Source organism: Maniola hyperantus, chromosome 21 (assembly GCF_902806685.2).
Source record: "Maniola hyperantus chromosome 21, iAphHyp1.2, whole genome shotgun sequence".
NCBI lineage: Eukaryota > Metazoa > Arthropoda > Insecta > Lepidoptera > Nymphalidae > Maniola > Maniola hyperantus.
The window spans coordinates 10,317,082-10,338,537 of record NC_048556.1 but is presented as its reverse complement, the minus strand read 5'-3'; the positions used below and the strand labels follow the sequence as shown (position 1 = coordinate 10,338,537).

Here is a 21,456-nt window from a genome sequence, read left to right as displayed (position 1 = left end):
GCGACTTTGCTACTACCAACACGTTTGTGATGTGCTGAAGTATATTTGTATGTTAAAATTAAATATTTTATATGTCAGACTACCAAAAATGATCACACTATAAAGCTATAACTGTGCATCATCAAGAAGAGCAAAATGGTCCAAAGAATTCCAATACAGTCCACTCAAATAAAAAAGGAGGATACTTTAGCGAATTTGATCGGACAATTCGGGAAATGGCAATTGATAGTGATTGCGACAGTTTCGCTAGTGAAGTTGTCATCAGCATGGGTGCAAATGGCGATCATATTCCTGACCCCGAACCTGGTGTTCTGGTGCGCGGACTTCGGGGACAACTCGACGGAAGTTGGCGCGAACATGACTTGCTACGCCAACTGCGTGAAGTACGCGTACGACAGTGCCCCGTTCGAGAACACCATCATCACGGAATGGGGGCTGGTGTGCGAGCGCACGTGGATGGCGAGCTTCGCGCAGATGGTCCTGCAGCTGGGCGTCTTGATCGGCAGCGTCGTGTTCGGATTCCTCTCTGACAGGTACCTAATTATTTTCTATTAAGTGTTCCTGAAGCTTACGACCATGTCTCGGATCCATAATATGTCGTCTCACTGGCATGCACTGTTGATCTTCAGACACTAAAGAATTTTGGACATCCGAGACATGGTCGCTAGCTATGGGACATAAGGAAGCTCAGAGTCACTCAACTGACGACGGAGAGAGTTATGCTTGGAGTTCTTCTACGTGATCAAATCAGAAATGAGAAGATCCGTAGGACAACCAGAGTAACCGTCATAACTCAACGGGTTGCGAAGCTGAAGTGGCAATGGGCAGGGCACATAACTCGAAATAGTTTATGATACTGAATTTCCTATACATTTCCTATATTTAAAGAATATTTCACACAAGAGACTAAGTACCTCAATGTCTAACGAAACTCTGCAAACAAACAATAAACAGTTTATTTCTTTTCAGATACGGCAGAAAGAACACCTTTCTAGCATCAATTATTGCTGTGATACTAATCGGATTTGCCGCCTCATTCGCTCCTGACTACATCACCTTCACAATCCTCAGATTCCTCTTAGGAGTGGCAGCGTCTGGAACTATGGTCATCTCCTTCGTCATAATCATGGAAACTGTTGGGACGAAGTACAGAGAGATATGCGGTTGTCTCTTTCAAATCCCGTTTATTATTGGGCATATAACGATACCCCTTTTCGCGTATTTCTATCGAAGTTGGAATACGTACAGCCTGGCTATGGCGGTGCCTCCGTTGGTATATTTGGGCTACTTCTTCGTGCTGTCGGAGTCGCCGCGGTGGTTGGTGAGCGTGGGAAAAGTTGAGCAAGCGACCAAGATTGTGACCCGAGCTGCGACCATGTAAGTAGGTATCTAGCATAAAACTCTCGACACTTCGTCAGATTTCTTGCTAATTCTTCTCGGTAGAAAGGGCATTCAAGATGTACCGTACGCGGTAGAAAATAATGTAGGTACATTGATCTTTAGAAGGAGAAAGCGGATTTTGTAGAGAATTTCTCTATCGTTGAGACTGATAAAACGTCATATATGTATGAGTGACAGAGACAAGGATAATCTGCTACAATAGTCTACTTTCAGGAATAGTCTACCCATTACAAAAATAGAGGAAACGTTAAAGAAGATGTCTGAAGACATACAGGACCGGTCCACTACAGCGAAGCCGAACTATAGCGATCTCTTCAAAGCTGGCCTCCTCCTCAAAACTATTGCCTCTTGCACCATTTGGACGATCACAGGCTTGACGTATTTCGGCTTCAACCAATACGTCAGTCAGACTAGTAAAGATCCCTTTATTACTGTAGCCACAGTTGGAGTTATTCAGGTGAGGTTGTAGGAACTTCTAAAGTTCTGTATAGGCCTCTAAGTTCTGCACTCCTGACGTAGTTTGAAAGCTAAAGTGTGACGATGCAATCACCTTGGATTGGCTGTCACTTTGTCACTATTGGCTAAAATGCACAGTTGGAGCTAGAATGCCATAAATTCAGCCAATCATAGCAATGCTTTCGTGCCAAGAAAGTAAACCTTATCTGTGTAGTGTGTACCTATTCAAAACCCACATTTTACGGGCGTTTATGATGTTAAATATGATATTAAGGCTAAACTTAATTCTTTACTCGTGCTCGAGATACACATATTAATTCAGTGCTCATTATATTCTTAAATGAAAAAGATTTCGGAGATTATCCAGTATAATAAACTTAAAAATAAATATTGTCCATGAAAACTGAACAGATTACATTTAAAGTAATGCCTTGTTGCAAATTGATCTGAAATGAAACAATATGCGCCTCATACCCCGATTGCCATATCGACCTGTCGCGTACTACGTGCATGTAGCACTGCATTTTTTTTTATTTTTTTTTTATTTTTCAGGCCCCAGCACTCTTTATAACGATGTTACTACTGAAATATTTCGGACGAAAGCAGGTCTGCGTAACATTTTTCGCTCTGAGTGGACTTGGAGTTCTCGCTTTAGGAGTCATTCCTAACAAGTTCTGGATGACTTTAACACTCGGATGCATTGGAGGCAGTTGTGTTACCATAGTCACTACGAGTCTACATATTTATACATCAGAACTATTTCCTACAGTTGTAAGGAACATGGGTATGGGAGCATGTTCGACGAGCATGCGCGTCGGGTCCATGATAGCGCCGTTTGTGTCGGATCTGTCCAAGACGGTGCCGTGGATGCCGACCGTCATCTTTGGTCTGGCGCCGCTCGCGGGTGCGCTGGTCTGTCTGCTGCTGCCAGAGACTAAGGGCACAGCGTTGCTGGATGGTATTAAGGAAGCTAAAAACAGTGCGTAGGGGCATCGTTTCTGATCTATCTCTAAAGTAAATTTAGAGTACCTGCATCTTTTCTTCAATTCAATTCAATTCAAATTTCTTTATTGCGAATATGGGTAAACAGTGGAAATGTTACAAAAACAAAAAAGGTACGGCCAAATTCTGCCTATTAGCATGCAATATGTTATGATATAATATACCGAATAACGTGTGCATAGTTTTGATAAAATTAGTCACATTAAATACTTTAGTCACAAAAAAATACAAATTTTAATAATGCTAGAAAAGGACGCAAGAATCAAGCTGTGCCAATATTTAGGTAGTAAATAATCGAATAATCGATCAGCTATTTAATTTTAAGTTAAAATACTAACAGCCGTACTCAGAGTCGCTTAATCGTTACTTAAGTTTGATTAAAACGAGACAGAGCTATATCTCTCACATAAATCTGTCTCGTTTTAACTCAATCTTAAGTAACGATTAGCGACTGTGAGTGCGGCTGTAAGTAAGATTCGACATCAGATTCCCTGTGGGAGCGTTGGTTCGTATCCTACCGGCTGCGCCATGTAATAAACTTATATTCTTTAATAAAACAAGGTAACCATTTTACTAGCTTGGTTTAATTAATTCTTCAATATGGACGATCTGCCCATAGAGCCTACAAAAACAGTTTCATAGATAATACTTAATACTATAGATATAGGACAACTTATGTTTATGTGAATATAGCACCTACATATTGTATATTTTTATAATTTGTTATTTGCTTCACATTTGTTTGTTTTACTTACCTTTCCTATTGAATTGGCTAATAGTCTCACAGTATCGTAGGGCCAAGCGCTTCTGGATTGATTTGGTTTATCTAGTATAGAAAATTTTCGAAATCAGTATTTTGTTCTTGTCATGGGTCAGTTTTATTTATTCTAGGCTGGAGAATTCGGCTTTTTATTATAACTATCCAAGCAGCAAACCTCGCCGTTCGTTGGATTCAAAGTTCTGGTTTGCATCAATTTCAATTACAGTCCTCTTGGAAATTGCTGGCGTTCGGCCAGTAAATCACGTAACTGTGGAACCAACTCCCATCGGCGGTGTTCCCACTAGATTACAACATGGGACCAACGAATTCCTAAAAGGTCGGCAACTCATCAGCGGTTCCTCTGGTGCTGCAAATGTTCATGGGCGGCGGTAATCACTTAACATCAGATGACCCGCCTGCTCGTTTGCTCGCTATCTCTATTTAAAAAAAGTAAAGACCCGTAACAGTCCAGTCCCGAGCAAGTGGGAGAATAGAATGTTTACTTCAATAAGGTACCTACATACTTAGGTAGGTTATAACATTAAAACATGAGGTGAATTAGTTCTTCATCATCTTTATTTAAGTAGGCAAGAAGTTTATAACTAGAAACTATTAAAAAGTTAGATTTTACTTAAACCTAAATAATACAGGATCTTATCTCTTACGAATGCCTATACGGAATACCTACTTTACCTATCTGGATTTGTCGGTGTATGCTCGGCTTAGGTAATTTCAAATGTCGATAGCTTAAATTCTATAATCTTAGATCTAAGTCAAACTTATGTAAGGTTAAAGGCGGTTTACTTTAGGGAACAGAACTGTACCTACCTAGGCAGAATTTGGAAAGTTAGTTAGGAACAAAAAGGAATTTAGTAGGTAGTTTCTCTAATTTGAGGATATCTGCAATTTGCGAGTGGTGAGAGCTCTGGTTTTATAAGTGGAAAGTCCTTAGTTCAGCTCCCGGCCAGCCAAGAGCAATTGGGTAAGTTATAGGTAGATTTTTAAATTGACTTAGATCGGTCTGCAGGTTTTGGGCGTGGCTATCCTACCACCCTATCAGCAACGACGTACCGCCAAGCTATTATTTAGCATTCCAGCTGCCGTGGGATTAATAAGCTGGCATACCTACTCCTTTCAGGTTAGGCCGTACCGATGTGTTGATTATGATTTATGAATATGCGCTGAGGGTGGCCACCGAGGAGGTTTTAGTGGATAAAAATATCAGACCCATCACCGGCTCAGTACTGTGTCACACGGGTCAGCACGGGTCTCCTCTCAGAATGAAAAAGGTCTAGTCTACCACGCTGGCTAAGTGCCGATTGACAGACTTCACACAACTTTTATAACATTATGGAGGATTCTCAGGCATGCAGATTTCCTCAAGATGTTTTCCTTCACCGTTAAAGGAAGTGATATTTAGTTAATTGGTTAAATAGCACATAACTCCGAAAAGTTAGAATTTAAAATATCACATATCTAACCCGAATTTTCCCCCAAGAAGTTGGGTATCTTATGAATACTTAACTCCCCCTTGTTACCAAAAAACCTAAAAGGTTATAGGTAAGTAGGTCCTAGTTATTTAGATGTCGAGGAAAAGAACGAAACTATTTATAATATTTCCTACTATTAATAACTATCTAGTGTATCATTTAATATCTAAGTCCTTAAACTATTATTAGCACAAAAACTTATCCTAAATATTATTTTTATAATACAGTTATCCTAGACCACTTAGTCATAATTTTTAGACTTGAGGCACATTGTGGCAAGTTGAAGCGCAGCTACGCGTCTTTTCTATTATCCCTAAAATGATTACAAAATTCTTATCGTACCTAAACTTAAAACTTATTAATCACAATATCCTGCAGCATCTTAAAAGGCACATATTACTTAGATAAGGTAATACAATTTCTTACGTATTCGATTCTAAAATTATTATTCAGTTATGATTTGTATATAATATAATATCCAAGTCAATGGTGTGCAAAATGCAAACTACAGAGGCATTATAACATTGCACTTATCTCATTAGGACACCAGTGGCGGCGCAACCAGTCATACCTACTACCAACAAATTGTATACAGTTTCATGAAGGGTTCCTCATCTAATGTCCGCTTGGTTGCGCAATCAATTTGGTGGCAGTGACCGGGATTACCCGCTGGTGGCGCAACCACTAATATGTATAGAGCTTTTTGGCAACTTACTACTCGACCACCAGTTGTACTACCTGGGACGCTCCTCCCGCATACTGCTCGTGCGTGACGAATGTCATTCGCATATGCACAGTCACTGTTGATGTTAGGTGATTGTACTCATAGTAGTATGACTTTGTTTGGTCGGAAAATAGACGGTATATTTATTTAACCTTCTTTTACATCCTACGTGTATCAAAAGCATTGTTAAAATAGACACCGAAGAGCGATGTTTATTTTGAAATTGACGATCCTGATGTGTGCTCTGGTGTCTGATATTTCTCGTTTAGTAGCTACCACCACCACGGTGGCGCGACTGGTGGCGACACCATGGTGTCCTAGTGAGAAATTGGCCTTTTAAAGTTACATGGCTCCTCATCAGCGGATAATAGCTGCATTGGTTGCACATTCCAGACTCTCGCACAACGGTAAGTACATATAATTTTATCTTCGCTATTCGCTATGCGTACTGGTACCCACTTTTTGAATCTGAAACTTAGTCAAGCTTCAATTAGTTAAAATTACGCACTATCTTTAAGATCCTTCATACTATCAGGCAACGCTGTGCCCTTAGTCTCTGGCAGCAACAGACAGACCAGCGCACCCGCGAGCGGCGCCAGACCAAAGATGACGGTCGGCATCCACGGCACCGTCTTAGACAGATCCGCGACAAACGGCGCTATCATGGACCCCACGCGCATGCTCGTCGAACATGCTCCCATACCCATATTCCTCACGACTGTAGGAAATAGTTCTGATGTATAAATATATATGCACGTACACACTATGGATACGCAACTGACTCCAATGCATCCTAATGTTAGAGTAATCCAGAATGTGTCAGCCACGACACCCAAAGTAAGGACGCAAAGGCCGCCTAAAGCTAAAAATGTAACGACCGCGGCCTTGCGTCCGATATGTTTCAACAGCCATACTGAAATCAGGATTGCTGGTATCTGGAAAGAGAGAAACATTTTGTTATTCAAAATTAGTCTACAGATTACAAGCATAAAACGAGCAATCGCTCCAATGGGCAATTCTAAAATTCTGGCCCTATTTCTTATAGCTACATTATGTAGAGAATCTCTGTGCAAAATTTTAGCTTTCCAGATCAAAGGGTTAGGGCGCTGATAAGTCAGTTTTTATTGTAATGAGATACGAGACGTCCATGCTGGAGAAACACATTGAGCTGATTTGGCACTAAGTACAAAAAGCTCCAAAACAAGAGAAGTAGAAGAAGAGGTAACTGTAATGGTAACTGGTAATCTAATATGGAGACTAGATAGAAGAAAACTTAAGGCAATCGTACAATTAAAAAAAAATCAATCTTCTGAGGTTTTGGTCCAGTTCTATCCAGTGAATCTAGTCTAGATATATAAAAGGAAAAGGTGACTGACTGACTGATTGATCTATCAACGCAAAAAACTACTGGACGGATCGGGCTGAAATTTGGCATGCAGATAGGTACCTATTATGACGTAGGCATTTGCTAAGAAAGGATTTTTGAAAATTCAAAAGGAGATACAATAGTATTTTGTAAGGTGTGTGTAGGTAATACAGGTATTAGGTTTGTAATTTGTGTAGTCTACGAGGACGAAGTCGCGGGCATGAGCTAGTCCAAGAATATAGTAGGATCAAAAGGATGAAAAACCTTGTAAATAAACTAACCTGAAGTGACCCAACAATTGCCACAATCAGAAATGGATCTGAACTGGTTTGACTGACGTACTGGTTGAAGCCGAAGTACGTAAACCCAGAAATCATCCAAATAATGCAGGAAGCCACAGTTTTGAGGAGCAAGTCAACTTTGAACAGATCGCTGTAGTTCAGTTTTGCTGCGGTGGACCTGTCCTGTATGTCTTCAGACATCTTCTTTAAGGTTTCCTCTATTTTTGCAGTGGGTAGACCATTCCTGAAAGTTGAATAATGTACCTCAGTACCTACTCTTCTTCTTCTCGAGTCGACAGTCACCTCATACATGGGCATCCCAAAAAGCCGCAACGGCTCTTAAAGGTAGCAGTCGTGGTGAAAAGATTAGTCAGCCTACTGTTTTTGTTCGTGTAGTACTTACTGCTTCCAGGGACGCCGGGTGCTTGTGATCGGTATAAAACTAAGCCTCACACGGGTAGGCTACTTTCATGTCCCCAAGTACTTAGCGGATTATAAAGATAGAAGATCTCACGGGAATTGACTGTTTTGGGAATTTGTGAATAAATTGAGACAAACTTTCAAAATGTGTCTTTGAAAAAATTATTAGATGCTTACATGGTCGCAGCTCGGGTCACAATCTTGGTCGCTTGCTCGACTTTGCCCACGCTCACCAACCACCGCGGCGACTCCGACAGCACGAAGAAGTAGCCCAAATATATCAACGGAGGCACCGCCATAGCCAGGCTGTACGTATTCCAACTTCTATAGTAATACGCGAAAATTGGGGTCGTTATGTGCCCAATCATAAATGGGATTTGAAAGAGACAACCGCATAACTCTCTGTACTTTGTCCCAACTGTCTCCATGACCATGACGAAAGAGATGACCATAGTTCCAGCAGTTGCTACTCCTAAGAAGAATCTGAGGACTGTGAAGGTAATGTAGTCAGTAGGGAACGAGACGGCGAATCCGGTTACTATTACAGCGGTGATTGATACTAGAAATGTGTTCTTTCTGCCGTATCTGAAAAAGAAATTCATTTTTAAGGTTCCGTACCTCAAAAGGAAAAACGGAACACTTATAGGATCACTTTGTAGTCTGTCTGTCTGTCTGTCGGTTTGTCAAGAAACCTACAGGGTACTTCCCGTTGACCTAGAATCATGAAATTTGGTATGTAGGTAGGTCTAATAGCAGACATTCGGGGAAAAATCTAAAAAGCGTGAATTTGTGGTTACATCGCACAAAAAAATTAAATTGTGGTTGTGGTTAACCCGCAGACATTTTTACTGGAGTCTGAATAGCTAATTAATTGTTCTTTAATCGAACTGATACCTGAACTCGTTTCAAAAAAATTAGGTTTTACTTTTAATACGACTTTCAACTTTTAGCTAATTTTCATTTCACTTTTTCAGAAATATGGAGATACCGGTTTCGTAAATTACTTAATTCAGTTGTCAAAGATACAAAATTGTAAATGAAATAAAATGACATACTTATCTACAGTAATAAATAATTAAACGTTAATGTAACTGTTTATTTTATATTATTTTTAATTTTTAGGGTACCTCAAAGGAAAAAAAGGAACCCTTATAAGTAGGATCACTTTGTTCTCTGTCTGTCTGTCTGTTCGTGCCTGTCAAGAAATCTGTGTAAAGGTCTGTGTCTATAGGGTACTTCCCGTTGATCTAGAATCATGAAATTTGGCAGGAAGGTAGGTCTTATAACACATGTAAGGGAAAAAATATGAAAACCGTGAATTTGTGGTTACATCACACAAAAATTAAAATGTGTTCATGGACAAATAATAAGTATTTTCAACTTTCAGAGAAAGATTAATTATACCAAGTGGGGTATCAAATGAAAGAGCTGTACCTACCTCTACATTCTAAAACTGATGATGATTTATTGTTATGACCTCAAAGGTCCTAAAAATAATATTTTTATCACTTTACTTACAATATCAAAGTTAAACTAAGTACAGCTAAGTACTGAGACGTAAAATCTTAGGTATACGCTTAGTATAAGATTTTACGTCTCACCAACGTTGATAGTATTCGAATTTCGAAAACCTTCCGCAATATAGTAAACTGGATCTTAAATGCCTTATTTTAAAGGTCAAGTTTGTCTACACATTTACAGCTAGCGCTCCAAGCGGAAACGTTGCGATTTTTTTTTTTTTAAAGAATATTAGCCATGTTAAATGACTAATATTCCCCTTTCGTCTCCAACTAAGCGTCAGGCTTGTGCTAGGAGTAGGTACGACAATAGTGCAACAGGTGGGGTTTGAACCGGCGACCTTTCGGTATTCAGTCCACTCCTTTACCGGTTGAGCTATTGAGGCTCTAAATTAAAATTAGAATCATGGGATTTAATTTTTGACTTCAATTCAAGGCTCTTTAGGTCCATTTTACTTTGACGGTATTGTGTTTCGACTGTCGAATTCTAGCAACGTTTGGTGAGACGTAAAATCTTATACTAAGCGTACAGTTATCTCATGGTATCGTAATATCTAAGGCTTTCTATTAGTTAAATAGGAAGTACCTACTTGCGCCTAAAGAATTTACTCGACCTCAAAGACCTCATGGTGATAGAGCCTGAAGTATGGAGCCACTTTACATTCTTGTCATTTTGTTTGTTCAAGGCTTCAATTTAAATGCCACGATACTTTCGTAATTACCGTTGGCATTTTTATAATTTAAAGTATTAGCTATGCGTATTTAAAATAATTAATAAATAATTAAAACCTGCAATTCAATGTTTTTTTTATTGATCTATCCACGCACAGCTCAAACTACTGGACGGATTGGGCTGGATATGCGGGTGGCTTTTATCACGTAGACATCCGCTAAGAAAGGATTTTTGAAAATGCAACCCCTAAAGCAGTAAAGTAGGTAGGTATACTTTACGTTTATCACCTTTGGTTTTTAGGAATCATTTTTGACTTTTATCCAATCATACCTACCGACCTATAGATAAACTTGTGAATGATAGTTTGATTGATCTGCGCGTAAGATCTACCGTTTTATCATCCATGATATCGACGATAATCTATGTTTGATGTTAAAGATTTACAGTTCACAGGCAATTTTAGAAGTTTTTGTCGTAATGCTGTCAATTCATATCATCAAAAAACAAGCTAATGTTATAGGTATATTATCGTAAAATCGGCTATAGTAGGTATCTAAGTGTAAGATTCTTCTTACAGGAATTCACCTTGAAAAAAATTAAAGATAATATTATTGTTTTTCATACATGAAGTGTTTGTTATCCAAATAACAAGTGCCTAAGTTTTTTTGCAATATGTAGCTGTTACCTAACTACCTAGGTATATTTTCATTACGATAACGGCAAAAATGTCAAGCGTACTTATATTTTTTAGTAATTATAAGTAATTTTGAAGATCAATTTCGGGTCATTAACTTGCAAAGCAGTCAACATACTGAATGGCCACACACTTGCCAAATTATGCCAATTGCTGGAACTTTGCATACAGAGAGAGAACCAGCGCGTGTCAGACCATCGTTATTTTATAAAAGCTGAAAGTTTCTCTGCGTATTGTCCCAAGGTTGAGTTTGATTAGTTAATGAGAACCAAACTACTTCGGCTTATTTTGTTTATCGGATCCTGTACCTACCCCAAGAGTGCCTGGAAGAGATCGCTGTTGTTGGTTTTAACTTTTAGCACAGAATATTGGTCAGTGATACAACTTACTAACTAGGTACCTACTTATTTTACTTTTATTTACAAACCAACATAAACGGGATGCAGCTCAATTTGGTTTAATGGGTATTGGCACATAAAACAATAAATATACGTTTAGTACGCGACAGGTCAAGATGGCAATCGGGGCATGAGGCGCGGGGACACCCAACTCACCCGCGCTCGCCCGCACGGAGTTAGCACGGGTGCTGTGCGGGTGTGCGGGGCGTCCCCTCCTCGATTGCCATCTCAACCTGTCGCTTACTATAGATGCGGCTGCAAAATAACCAGTTTGTAGATCGTAAATCAAGAATCGTGAACTTTAAAACAGAAATCTAATAATTTTTTGAAATACAATATTATTCGAGGCTAGTAATTTGTAATAACTAATAACCGTTAAAATCGGATTTTATGCAACGCTAATAACGAAGATACCTACTTATACCTACCTACTTACTTACTTCCTCAATTCTTTGCCAAAAAAACCGCGCAGAATTCTGAACCTTCTAAGGAGAAGGTACACTTCCAAAAAGGTTTGGAAGTCGGTTAAAAATTAAAAGTGCGTATCGCAAAGTGTACGTACCTATTATATCTATACTAATATTATAAAAAAGTAGATTGTAAGTTTGTTTGTAAGGGGTAATCTGTGGAACTACTGAACCGATTATGAAAAAAAGAACAAGACAACGACAAGAAAACGATACGGCAACGACAGGGCAACGACGAGACAACGATACGGTAACGACAAGACAACGACATGGCAACGACAAGACAACGATACGGCAACGACAAGACAACGACAAGACAACAACACGGCAACGACAAGACAACGACACGGCAACGACAAGACAACAACACGGGCACGGCAACGACATGGCAACGACTCACAGATTTAGTAGGTAGATTAAAAAACATGATTGATTAAAGTATTACGCGACAGGTCGAGATTGCAATCGAGGAGGGAACGCCCTCACACTACGCCGGAGTAGGCGAGCGCGGGTGACGTGCGGATGTGCGGGGCGTCCCCCTGCCTCATACCCCGATAGCCATCTCAACCTGTCGCAGACTATAGGTGGAAGTTGGGTACAACCAACAAGTGTTACAAAAAATTGATAGGTCGGAAAAACCTATGAAGATTACTATACTATCGGTAGGTAACCTGTGGTTTGCGCCTACTATACAATACCAGTATACTAGTATAGGTATTCGTCGATTTTTTATTTCGTGGATTTTCGTGGAATAAAAAACTTAAACAAGAAATCATTGTTAAAGGTTTTTTATTGCGATATCCTGTTACTTTTTACATGATGAACTCTTTTTCCTAGTCATTTAATTAATTCTTCAATCGCTCTTTAGTGTTAAGGTACACTTTATTTAGAACTAGTTTATTCCCGTGACTTCGTCCGATTACACAAAGGAGATGGACAAAAATTGTATGGAGGCGTGCCCCAGAATGTACAGAGATGATCCTACTTATGTGCCATTTAATAGTAAAAATCTTCTATTTTAAGAAAAAAAAAGTCAAACGTTGTTTTGCAGTCGTGGCATTAAGTTTGTGATAGGCATAGTTCAGCCTGGGGCAAATTTTGTCTATCTCGTTTTAAACCCCTATTAAGGGCGTAACCCTTAAGGTGAGTTAAATTTTCAAAAATCCTGTCGTTTTAATGAAAAAAAAAAATTAATAGCCTCATCTGGTGACAGAAGGGCTGGCTCATTTTTTGCGCAACGGACATAAACGGATCAGCCTGGCTATCCAGCTCGGAAATGCAGCCAGTTTTCTTGGCACCATTCCACGCGGGCATGATATGTATAGTAAGTAATTAAGTATACTTAGCTATCTGCATACCAAACAGCTCGATCCGTCCAGTAGTTTGAGCTGTGCGTTGATAGATCAGTCAGTCAGTCAGTCAGCTTTTCCTTTTATACATATATATAGGAAGACTAGGTAGCTGTTCTGATCTACGTAGATTTAGGTCTAATCCCGTGAAAAATATCCTGTAATATGTATCACCAAGATACGAGTAACTCCTGTGCCTCTCGTCCAGTGGCGTAGCTACGTAGGGGCTAGGCGGGGCAATGCCCCGGGGCCCTAAAGCTCAGGAGGCCCTCGAATCCTTACCAGAAAATATCGCTCAAACTAAACTTTTGAAAATTTCTCCCATTTTCAAAATAAATATGATAATTCGTAAGTTACTATAGGGAATCCCCCTAAATTCTTTCTGTGAATGTATTTGTATATTTAATATTTTTACTTGCTGAAACCTAACCAGTTTAGATAGCAGTGGGGCCCCATTTTTGATTTGCCCCAGGGCCCTTGGTTACCTAGCTACGCCACTGCTCTCGCCAATAATCAAGATAGTTCAGCAGTTGAACCGTGAAAAGGTAACATATGAACTCTCTCTCTGCATCGTAAACCTAATTGTTGAAGGTCGTGGCCACTTTTCATTATTCTTATAATGGTAGGAGTTATCAAACTCAAACTCAAATCATTTATTCAGATTGGGTATTATTGAATACACTTTCTGTTTTCTTGGGATTGGGTTTTTCTTGGAATTATTACTCGGCGAATTTCCAGATCCTTACGATACGAGTTACGACTCGAGATTTCGAGTCTTTTAACAGTTACATAAATAGATGTTAGTGATTATAATAACTGAAACAGACAGCGCTCCAAGGCACGTTCACGGAACAGATAGACATACTTTCAAAATAAAATAAAAAAAATTCATCTAGAACAACTAGGTACTTAGATAGGCAATAGCATAGAGATAATAGCGTCTTATGTTACGTCAGACTCTACCACGCAGTTCCGAAAGCAGTTGCGTATTTATAACATTATATTAGTATCACAGTTACTAGTACTTAGTAGTTATGGATGCTATCTTGTAAATAATTTTAAATACATGTCAAAAATTGCGTAACCGGCAGGAATCAAACCTGCATCTTCTGGGTTCGCGCCCGATGCCTTGACCACTCGGCCACGGTTTCGCTTACTGCCAGTGATTAAATTTGTGATACGTATGTTCACTCAATACTGTACCCGTAGTACAAGATTTTACGTCTCACCAAACCAAACCAAATTCGAGAGTCGAAATACTTCCGCGTTACAGTAAACTGGATCTTAAATGCCTTGTTTTAAAGCTCAAGTTTGTCTACACTTCTACAGCCAGCGCTCCAAGCGGAAACATTGCGAAATTAAAATCAGTGGCATTGAATATTTGACTTCAATTCAAGGCTGTTTAGGTCCATTTTACTGTAACGCGGAAGTATTTCAACTCTCGAATTTGGTTTCGTTTGGTGAGACGTAAAATCTTGTACTACGGGTACTGAAGCGACTATCTATCTTGCAAGTTTAGGTACCTGTGAAAATTAAGGTCTTCGACAGTGCATGATCCCAGTGAGACGACATATTGATCTAGTCGCAGACTTAGTCGCAAACGGTACACTTATAGAAAAGAATTAGGTACCTGTCGGAGAGGAATCCGAACATGACGCTGCCGATCAAGACGCCCAGCTGCAGCACCATCTGCGCGAAGCTCGCCATCCACGTGCGCTCGCACACCAGCCCCCATTCCGTGATGATGGTGTTCTCGAACGGGGCACTGTCGTACGCGTACTTCACGCAGTTGGCGTAGCAAGTCATGTTCGAGCCAACTTCCGTCGAGTTGTCCCCGAAGTCCGCGCACCAGAACACCAGGTTCGGGGTCAGGAATATGATCGCCATTTGCACCCAACCTGAAGACAACTTCACTAGCGACACCGTCGCTATCACTATCAACTGCCATTTGCCGAATTGTCCGATCAAATTCGCTAAGGCATCCTCCTTTTTGATTTGAGTGGACTGTACAGATAGTATTCTTTGGACCATCTTGTCGTTATGATATTGTCTGGTTCTTCTTGAGGATACGCACCAAGATATCGCTTTACGACGGCAGCATTATTACGTAGCGTTGATATCTGTAATGATAAATATTGATTAAATATTTTATATAATAACTAGATGATTCCCGTGATTTCGTCCGCGTGAATACCTACAGGTTTTTAAAAATTCCGTGTAATTTTCTAGGATAAAATGTACCTATCACAAATCTCAGCCAAATCGGTTTAGTCATTGTGGCATGAAGGAGTAACAAACCAAACATCCGAACTCTCACATTTAATAATATTAGGTACCTAAGTAGGTAGGTACTAAATTAGTTTCTTCTAATTAATATCTTCGAACTCCCGGATTCACCCGTGTACTGGTGGACCAATTTTGACAGTCATATTTCTTTGTAAATGTAAATAATGAACAACCACACAACTGTCGGACCGTAATCAAGTATTTTATTTATTTATTTTATTTACTAGGAACACACACAATACATTAATTTAACACAAACTACGACACTTATAAACAAACACAGGCTGATAAATGTATCTAAAAATGTGTACACAGCATTTGCAAAATATCTTGACAAATAAAAAGAACGTAACTAACTACTTAACTAAACAAATAACTAAGTTACTTAGGAGATGAACTCACGGTAAAATGATAAGAGCTTTTTTTTGAATGCAGTAGCTGAGTCATGAAAGTATTGTCGAAATTGGTTCTATTATTTTTTGCAGGATGCGTACACAAAATTACAATTTTATTATGTTAGACACATCTAACAACTAAACGACATCTGACTTCGTCAGGCTAAAATTATGGTTTTTGATTCGCTCAGTTTTGTGGTTTTACCCGAAGAGTGATCAAGTTATTTTTGAAATTCCAAATTCTATCAAGGTTCGTTCATCGGTTTAACCAGTAAAAAAGCTATAACAAGACTTATAGAGTTCTTCTTATATTTATAATATATTAGGTAGTAGGTATCTATACTAAACTAGGTCTCAAAGAATCTGTTGTATTGTATCTGCAGGTTGTACGTGCACTAAATAAACCTGATAGAGGTAATCCTTAACACTTTGTTTCATCGTGTTCTAAGTGGCAATTAGCGAAGAGTTTCAGTTTATTACCCAGTCAGACTTTCACTTTATTCTATTATAAGAAATTAAATGATGCCCGCGACTTCGTTCGTGTGGAGGCTTTAAAAATCCCATTGGAATTGGAAACAGCAAATTGGAACTTTGTGATTTTCCGGGATAAATATAGCCTCCGTCTATCTCTAGGATGCAAATACCCATCAACATCTGTCAAGCGGATGGGATGGATAATCTTTATTTTCATTCCATTTCGAGTAAAATTTTCAATACACACTCATAATAATTACATCAACATTTAAATGTTATTTCTCATATTATTATAAAAAGGCTACGAAAACACGTAGACTTTTTTTATATTGGCCTGGTACAAAAGCGTAGTATAATAAAAATGGCGTCAAAACATTTTTATTTTCTTGTAAATATCTCCCGGCGCTTAATATTCGTCTCATAAGAGACAAGAGATAGGAACGTGGTATGTGTGTAATGTGACCCACAGTTACAAAGATATAGAATAGGATAAAAGAGACTTATTAAGCGATTAGCGATATATTGCAAATAAAACATCTAATATATCATGATATAAGAATATCTTATTTACCATAATTAGTATGAAGTTATATTTTATGTAAAAGTATATTATGATAAATTATTAGTTACCTACTAGGTAGGTAGGTACAGTACACGGCAGAAAGTAATGTACATCAGCCTTTAGAATGACATTTCGGCTTTGTAGAGCAATGTCTTTGTCACTCGTACCTACTTATGTCGTTGATGTCTCCACGACAAAGTCAATGCTCTACGAATCTGCTATCTCCTTCTAAAGGTCGATGTACATTACTTTCTGCCGCGTACTGTAACTTGCTTAACTTTTAGGATTTAGGAACTACCTACTACTTCTATTTCAATTTTTTTCTGTAGGAACCGATAAATTTATATTTTTGAATATCAACAAACAATCGTTTCGTTCCACGTTTAACCAATTTATTATGACCTCTAGAATGATTTTTATGACAGTTAAAATTTTTTTTAGCATAATTATTACCTATGCATAATTTTGCAGTCATTGAAGACCGTGAAGGTTATTTGTAGCTCAAATGTAAATCTGAAAGAATAACAGTCTCACAACACTGCCTTGTGCAACTCCAGAATTAGGAACATTATTAAAAACAATAGATGTTTTGGCGGGTTGTTCCGTATTCATCTTTGGCTTGTAGCAATTCAAGTCCACTGTGTAGCTAGCTACCTGTATTAGTAGGGGTTTAAGACCTACCTACATCCATCAGTGACCATCAGTATTATTATAAATGCGAAAACGTGTATGTCTGCATGTTATGTTTCACGGCTCATCTATTTCCAACTGATTTTGACGAAAGAAACCTTGCATTCCTGGGATGAACATAGACTTTTTGTCTCGGAAAATTTAATAGTTTCCACGGGATTTAAAAAATTGAAATCTACGTGCACGAATTTGCTGGCATTATCATTAATCACTACCCATAATAATATCACTCTTATTATAAATGCAAAAGTGTAAGAGCAGCTATCTTATTTTATTATAATATCTCTATAGACCTAGGTTTTGCTAATCTGCTAAGCACTAAGTCATGGACGACCACTATTTATTATGTTATTTAAAGTATGTAAGTAGGTCATAATATGTTATTTTTCTTATCTAGTTGTATGTTTGATTTTAGATTTTATTGTGGAGCAACGCGACATGGTTTTATACTCGAATTTTAATTTTATTTTCAAATTGGTTTGAAATTTTCTTTTCAAACCCCTTAGGGATTAAATTTTTAAAAATCCTTTCTTAGCGGATGTCCACGTCATAATGGCTATCAGCATGCCATTCAGCCTGATCCAGTAGTTTGGGATGTGTTGATAGATCAGTCAGTCAGTCAGTTTTTCCTTTTATATATTTAGATATCCCGCAAACTAATTTGCGGGCTAAGTTAAATAAACTTAAAATTTGCTATAATGGTGAAGAAAAACATTGTGAGGAAACATGTATGCCCAAAAGTTCTCCATAATTTTCTTAAATATGTGTGAAGTATGTTAATCCACACTTTGCTAACATGGTTAACTATTGCGTAAACCTTTCTCATTTTGAGAGGAAATCCGTTCTCAATGTAAACCAATGGACCGGCGGCGATAGGTTGAGATGATGATGATGATGATGATGATCCACGATTTTTCGAATTTGACAAAGGTTGCAAAAGCTTGATGTCTCAGTCTTGACCCGGCGTTAGATCTACATATTGTGTATCTGAGAAATCTGTCATTCCAGATTTGGCGATTGTGGTGAATAGTGAATAGGTACATAGGCAATCTGAACCTTTCTCAATTCTCATTCTGAGAGAATTCCGTGTTCAATAGTGGGCCGGCGATGGGTTGAGATGATGATGATGATGATGATCCATCATTTTTAGAATTTGACAATGTGCATCTGAGAAATCTGTCAATCCACATTTTTGGCGATTGTGGTGAATACAAAGGCAATCTAAACCTTTCGCATTCCGTGAGGAAATCCGTGTTCAATGCTGGGCTGGCAATCAATCATCACTGATAAAGATGATGATCCATAATTTTCCGAATTTGACAAACGTTGCAAAAGCTCCATTTTGATGTGTTGGTCTTGACCCGCGGTATTGTGCAAGTATTACGTTGTAACAATATTTTATACTTCACGAAAGGTTAAACTTTATAAAGCTTTGTTGGCGTGATGTAAGTTTCCGTTTTGGTAAGCTTTAGAGTTATTGCTATTGCAAATAACTATTATTGAATAACTATTATTATATATTAACTATTGTTAAATATGCCTTTAACTTTACATAGAATATAATATGGGCATTTATATAATAATCCTATATTAGAGGTCTGTCTACCTACTAAATACTTTAGGTCTAGTCTGTCGGAGTCAGAGAGTTTGAAAAACAAAAATTATAGAAAGAAGAGAGTAAGCATGCTAGGCTGGCCTTCCTACAAGTAATCTCTTACATGGGACCTTTGGGACCTTTGGAGAAAGGATAACTACCCATCACATCAAATTAGGTAAGTCCCTACTACTTGTGTAAATTTCGTAGAATGGCTTCCTATAAGGGTTCCGTTTTTCCTTTTGAGGTACGGAACCCTAAAAAGTAATTAAGAAGGTATAGTTTATGTTGTTCAATAAAAAATAATTAATTACTCATCATAGTCATACTATCACGAAGTTGATGGTCCATACAAGAGTGATTGACGTGCAATATTTCATAATGACCTGAAGATAGTTGAGGTCTAACAACCTTTTAAAAGGTGGGGTCAGTGAACGGTTGAAGAAACAAGAAGAGTTAAACCTTTTTGTCCAGTAGGTATTTAAGATACTGTGAACAAAATAAAATTGACGATATTAAAACAAAATTGTTTTGTTTATATTATCATTTCGAACGCCATGGACATCAATATTTAAATCGGCTAAAAATTGGACCTTGAATTAATATGTTATTTTTATTAGGCAGGTTAATGATTACAGTCATTTATTTGATTGCTGTTGTATTATTAATGTAACTGGTTATAACTTATAATTGAAAATATATCATACCTAATGTGATAGGTAGGTACGTGTACAATTATGTTTCGTTTAATAGACAATGCTTGCGATTTAGTCCGCGTGGATAGTTTTGTTTTTGCGGGATAAAAATTGACCTATGTCTGTCTCCGGGGTGCATGCTATCTCTGCAGTCTGCACCCGTCAAAATCGCTGGATTGAGTTTTCAAAAACCGTGAAACATATAATTTTCATTTTTAAGGCGCTAAGTATACTTAATTACTTTGCTAAGTTTCCTTTTCTCTCGCACACTCTAACATCTTTAACCGATTTCCAAAAAGAAGGTGAAAAATATATTATGAAAAAAGATTTTTTTTTTTCATAATATTCCTCGAAGTACGGGGATGGTTCTTACGGAGAGAAAAATTTAATTCAACCTCTCCCTCAATTTTCTATACTCCACCCGAGCGAAGCCGGGGCGAGTCAGCTAGTATACCCATAATCGAACCAATTACGAACGAACAAAACGTATCGAACTTTTAAAACTTATGAAATTTAACTACACATTAGAAGAGCCACCTTTAAAATCACAAAAAATCTAAATTGTATTCACCAACAAAACAAAAAAAAATACCTAAGTTAATACTCACATTCAACTAGTTCATGGTCCCGATTTCAAAACACAAGCAGCAAGAATTACGAAAAAAGGTACTTATTTAATAAAAGCCACATTATCCTTCTAAGTAAATAAATAAACAAATTCGGTTCGTCAAGGCGAAGCAAGCACTACACAAATACTGAGGAGGTTTTATCTTCATAGTTTCAATTCGAGTGTACGACTGTTGCGGCTAAACTGTCTATTCGGATAGGTTGTGAAATATCCGGGCCAATATACTTCTAAAAAATACGTGCGAACTGTCGAGACAAACGTAAAATATGCTAAGAAAATAATATATTGTGTTTTGATTCTTGATGCCCCGTGTTGCACGAAAAGTGTCTGTTCGGTTGAGTTGTAAACAATCCGGATTAATAAGTATTCTCTATTAAGCATGTGATGGGCCTTCGAGAGCCCGCTTCATCGAATCGACAACTCGTTGGCCTAAAATAGTGCCCTTTACATAGATGACAGGAAAAACGTTATCATTGATTTAAAAAAATTTACTCACGTACTTACAAATTTTCGTATCATTTATCTAAATGAAAATAAATAAAATAAAAAAATTAGACCTCCACATCGAAAGGATTTTCAGAAATTTCTGTCGTGCGAAGCCGAGGTGAGTCAGCTAGTCTAATAATTCTGAGTTAGTGTTACGCCACACACTTGAGCCAACCCGAGCCAATCCGAGCCAACCCGAGCCAACCTATGTGAGGCCGGCTAATCACTGCCCAGCCGGTCTATCACAGCCAATGACAGCCACTTACCGCCACTGACAGCGAATCACCGCCAACCGCAGCCTAACAGCGAATCACAGCCCACCTACCGGACGCCTTCGGTAGGGATACAGCTTTAAAAAGCCATGAGAGCTCATTTCGAGAGATATTATTGTACGTAACATGGTGTCAGCAAAAACTATGCCAGTTTGTGTTCTAAATATTAGTTAATCGGTAAATTCAGTGTAAGTAGAAATTGTGACAAGTAAATCAATGCAAATTAATAGTGATATAAATAAACAGTAATAAATACATCAGTGTAAGCAAAAACTAATGTGTTGTAAATAGTATTAAATATAAATCAGTGATTATTATTGCGATGAATGATTAATAAATAAATTGGAGCGATTATACTGCTTGCTGGTTTTTATTT

The 21,456-nt window shown here is 38.1% G+C and overlaps 2 protein-coding genes across 2 annotated transcripts; one reads left to right on the top strand and one right to left on the bottom strand.

Annotated features, from left to right (window-relative positions):
• Window positions 1-135: 135 nt before the first annotated feature.
• LOC117992163 (organic cation transporter-like protein) lies at window positions 136-3,064 on the top strand. The gene is made up of 4 exons (XM_034979821.2): window positions 136-533; window positions 970-1,377; window positions 1,615-1,858; window positions 2,410-3,064. Exons 1-4 carry the CDS (start codon window positions 136-138, stop codon window positions 2,842-2,844), a joined length of 1,485 nt encoding a protein of 494 aa, XP_034835712.1. The 3' UTR covers window positions 2,845-3,064.
• A 2,185-nt stretch (window positions 3,065-5,249) lies between these two features.
• LOC117992487 (solute carrier family 22 member 6-A-like) lies at window positions 5,250-20,436 on the bottom strand. The gene is made up of 5 exons (XM_034980187.2): window positions 20,303-20,436; window positions 14,629-15,118; window positions 8,078-8,485; window positions 7,481-7,724; window positions 5,250-6,768 (listed from the first exon to the last, which is right to left on the bottom strand). The coding sequence occupies exons 2-5, from the start codon at window positions 15,027-15,029 to the stop codon at window positions 6,334-6,336; spliced, it is 1,488 nt and encodes a 495-aa protein (XP_034836078.1). The 5' UTR covers window positions 15,030-15,118; window positions 20,303-20,436; the 3' UTR covers window positions 5,250-6,333.
• Between the last annotated feature and the right edge of the window lie 1,020 nt (window positions 20,437-21,456).

Excerpts from the sequence above, each read along its gene's own strand:
- LOC117992487 (XM_034980187.2), bottom strand. The coding sequence starts at position 15,029 with ATGGTCCAAAGAATACTATCTGTACAGTCCACTCAAATCAAAAAGGAG. Across the intron at positions 8,486-14,628 it reads TTCGGATTCCTCTCCGACAG|ATACGGCAGAAAGAACACAT; the intron begins GTACCTAATTCT and ends TTTCTTTTTCAG. Across the intron at positions 6,769-7,480 it reads CAATTGTTGGGTCACTTCAG|ATACCAGCAATCCTGATTTC; the intron begins GTTAGTTTATTT and ends CTCTCTTTCCAG.
- LOC117992163 (XM_034979821.2), top strand. The coding sequence starts at position 136 with ATGGTCCAAAGAATTCCAATACAGTCCACTCAAATAAAAAAGGAGGAT. Across the intron at positions 534-969 it reads TTCGGATTCCTCTCTGACAG|ATACGGCAGAAAGAACACCT; the intron begins GTACCTAATTAT and ends ATTTCTTTTCAG. Across the intron at positions 1,378-1,614 it reads GTGACCCGAGCTGCGACCAT|GAATAGTCTACCCATTACAA; the intron begins GTAAGTAGGTAT and ends GTCTACTTTCAG.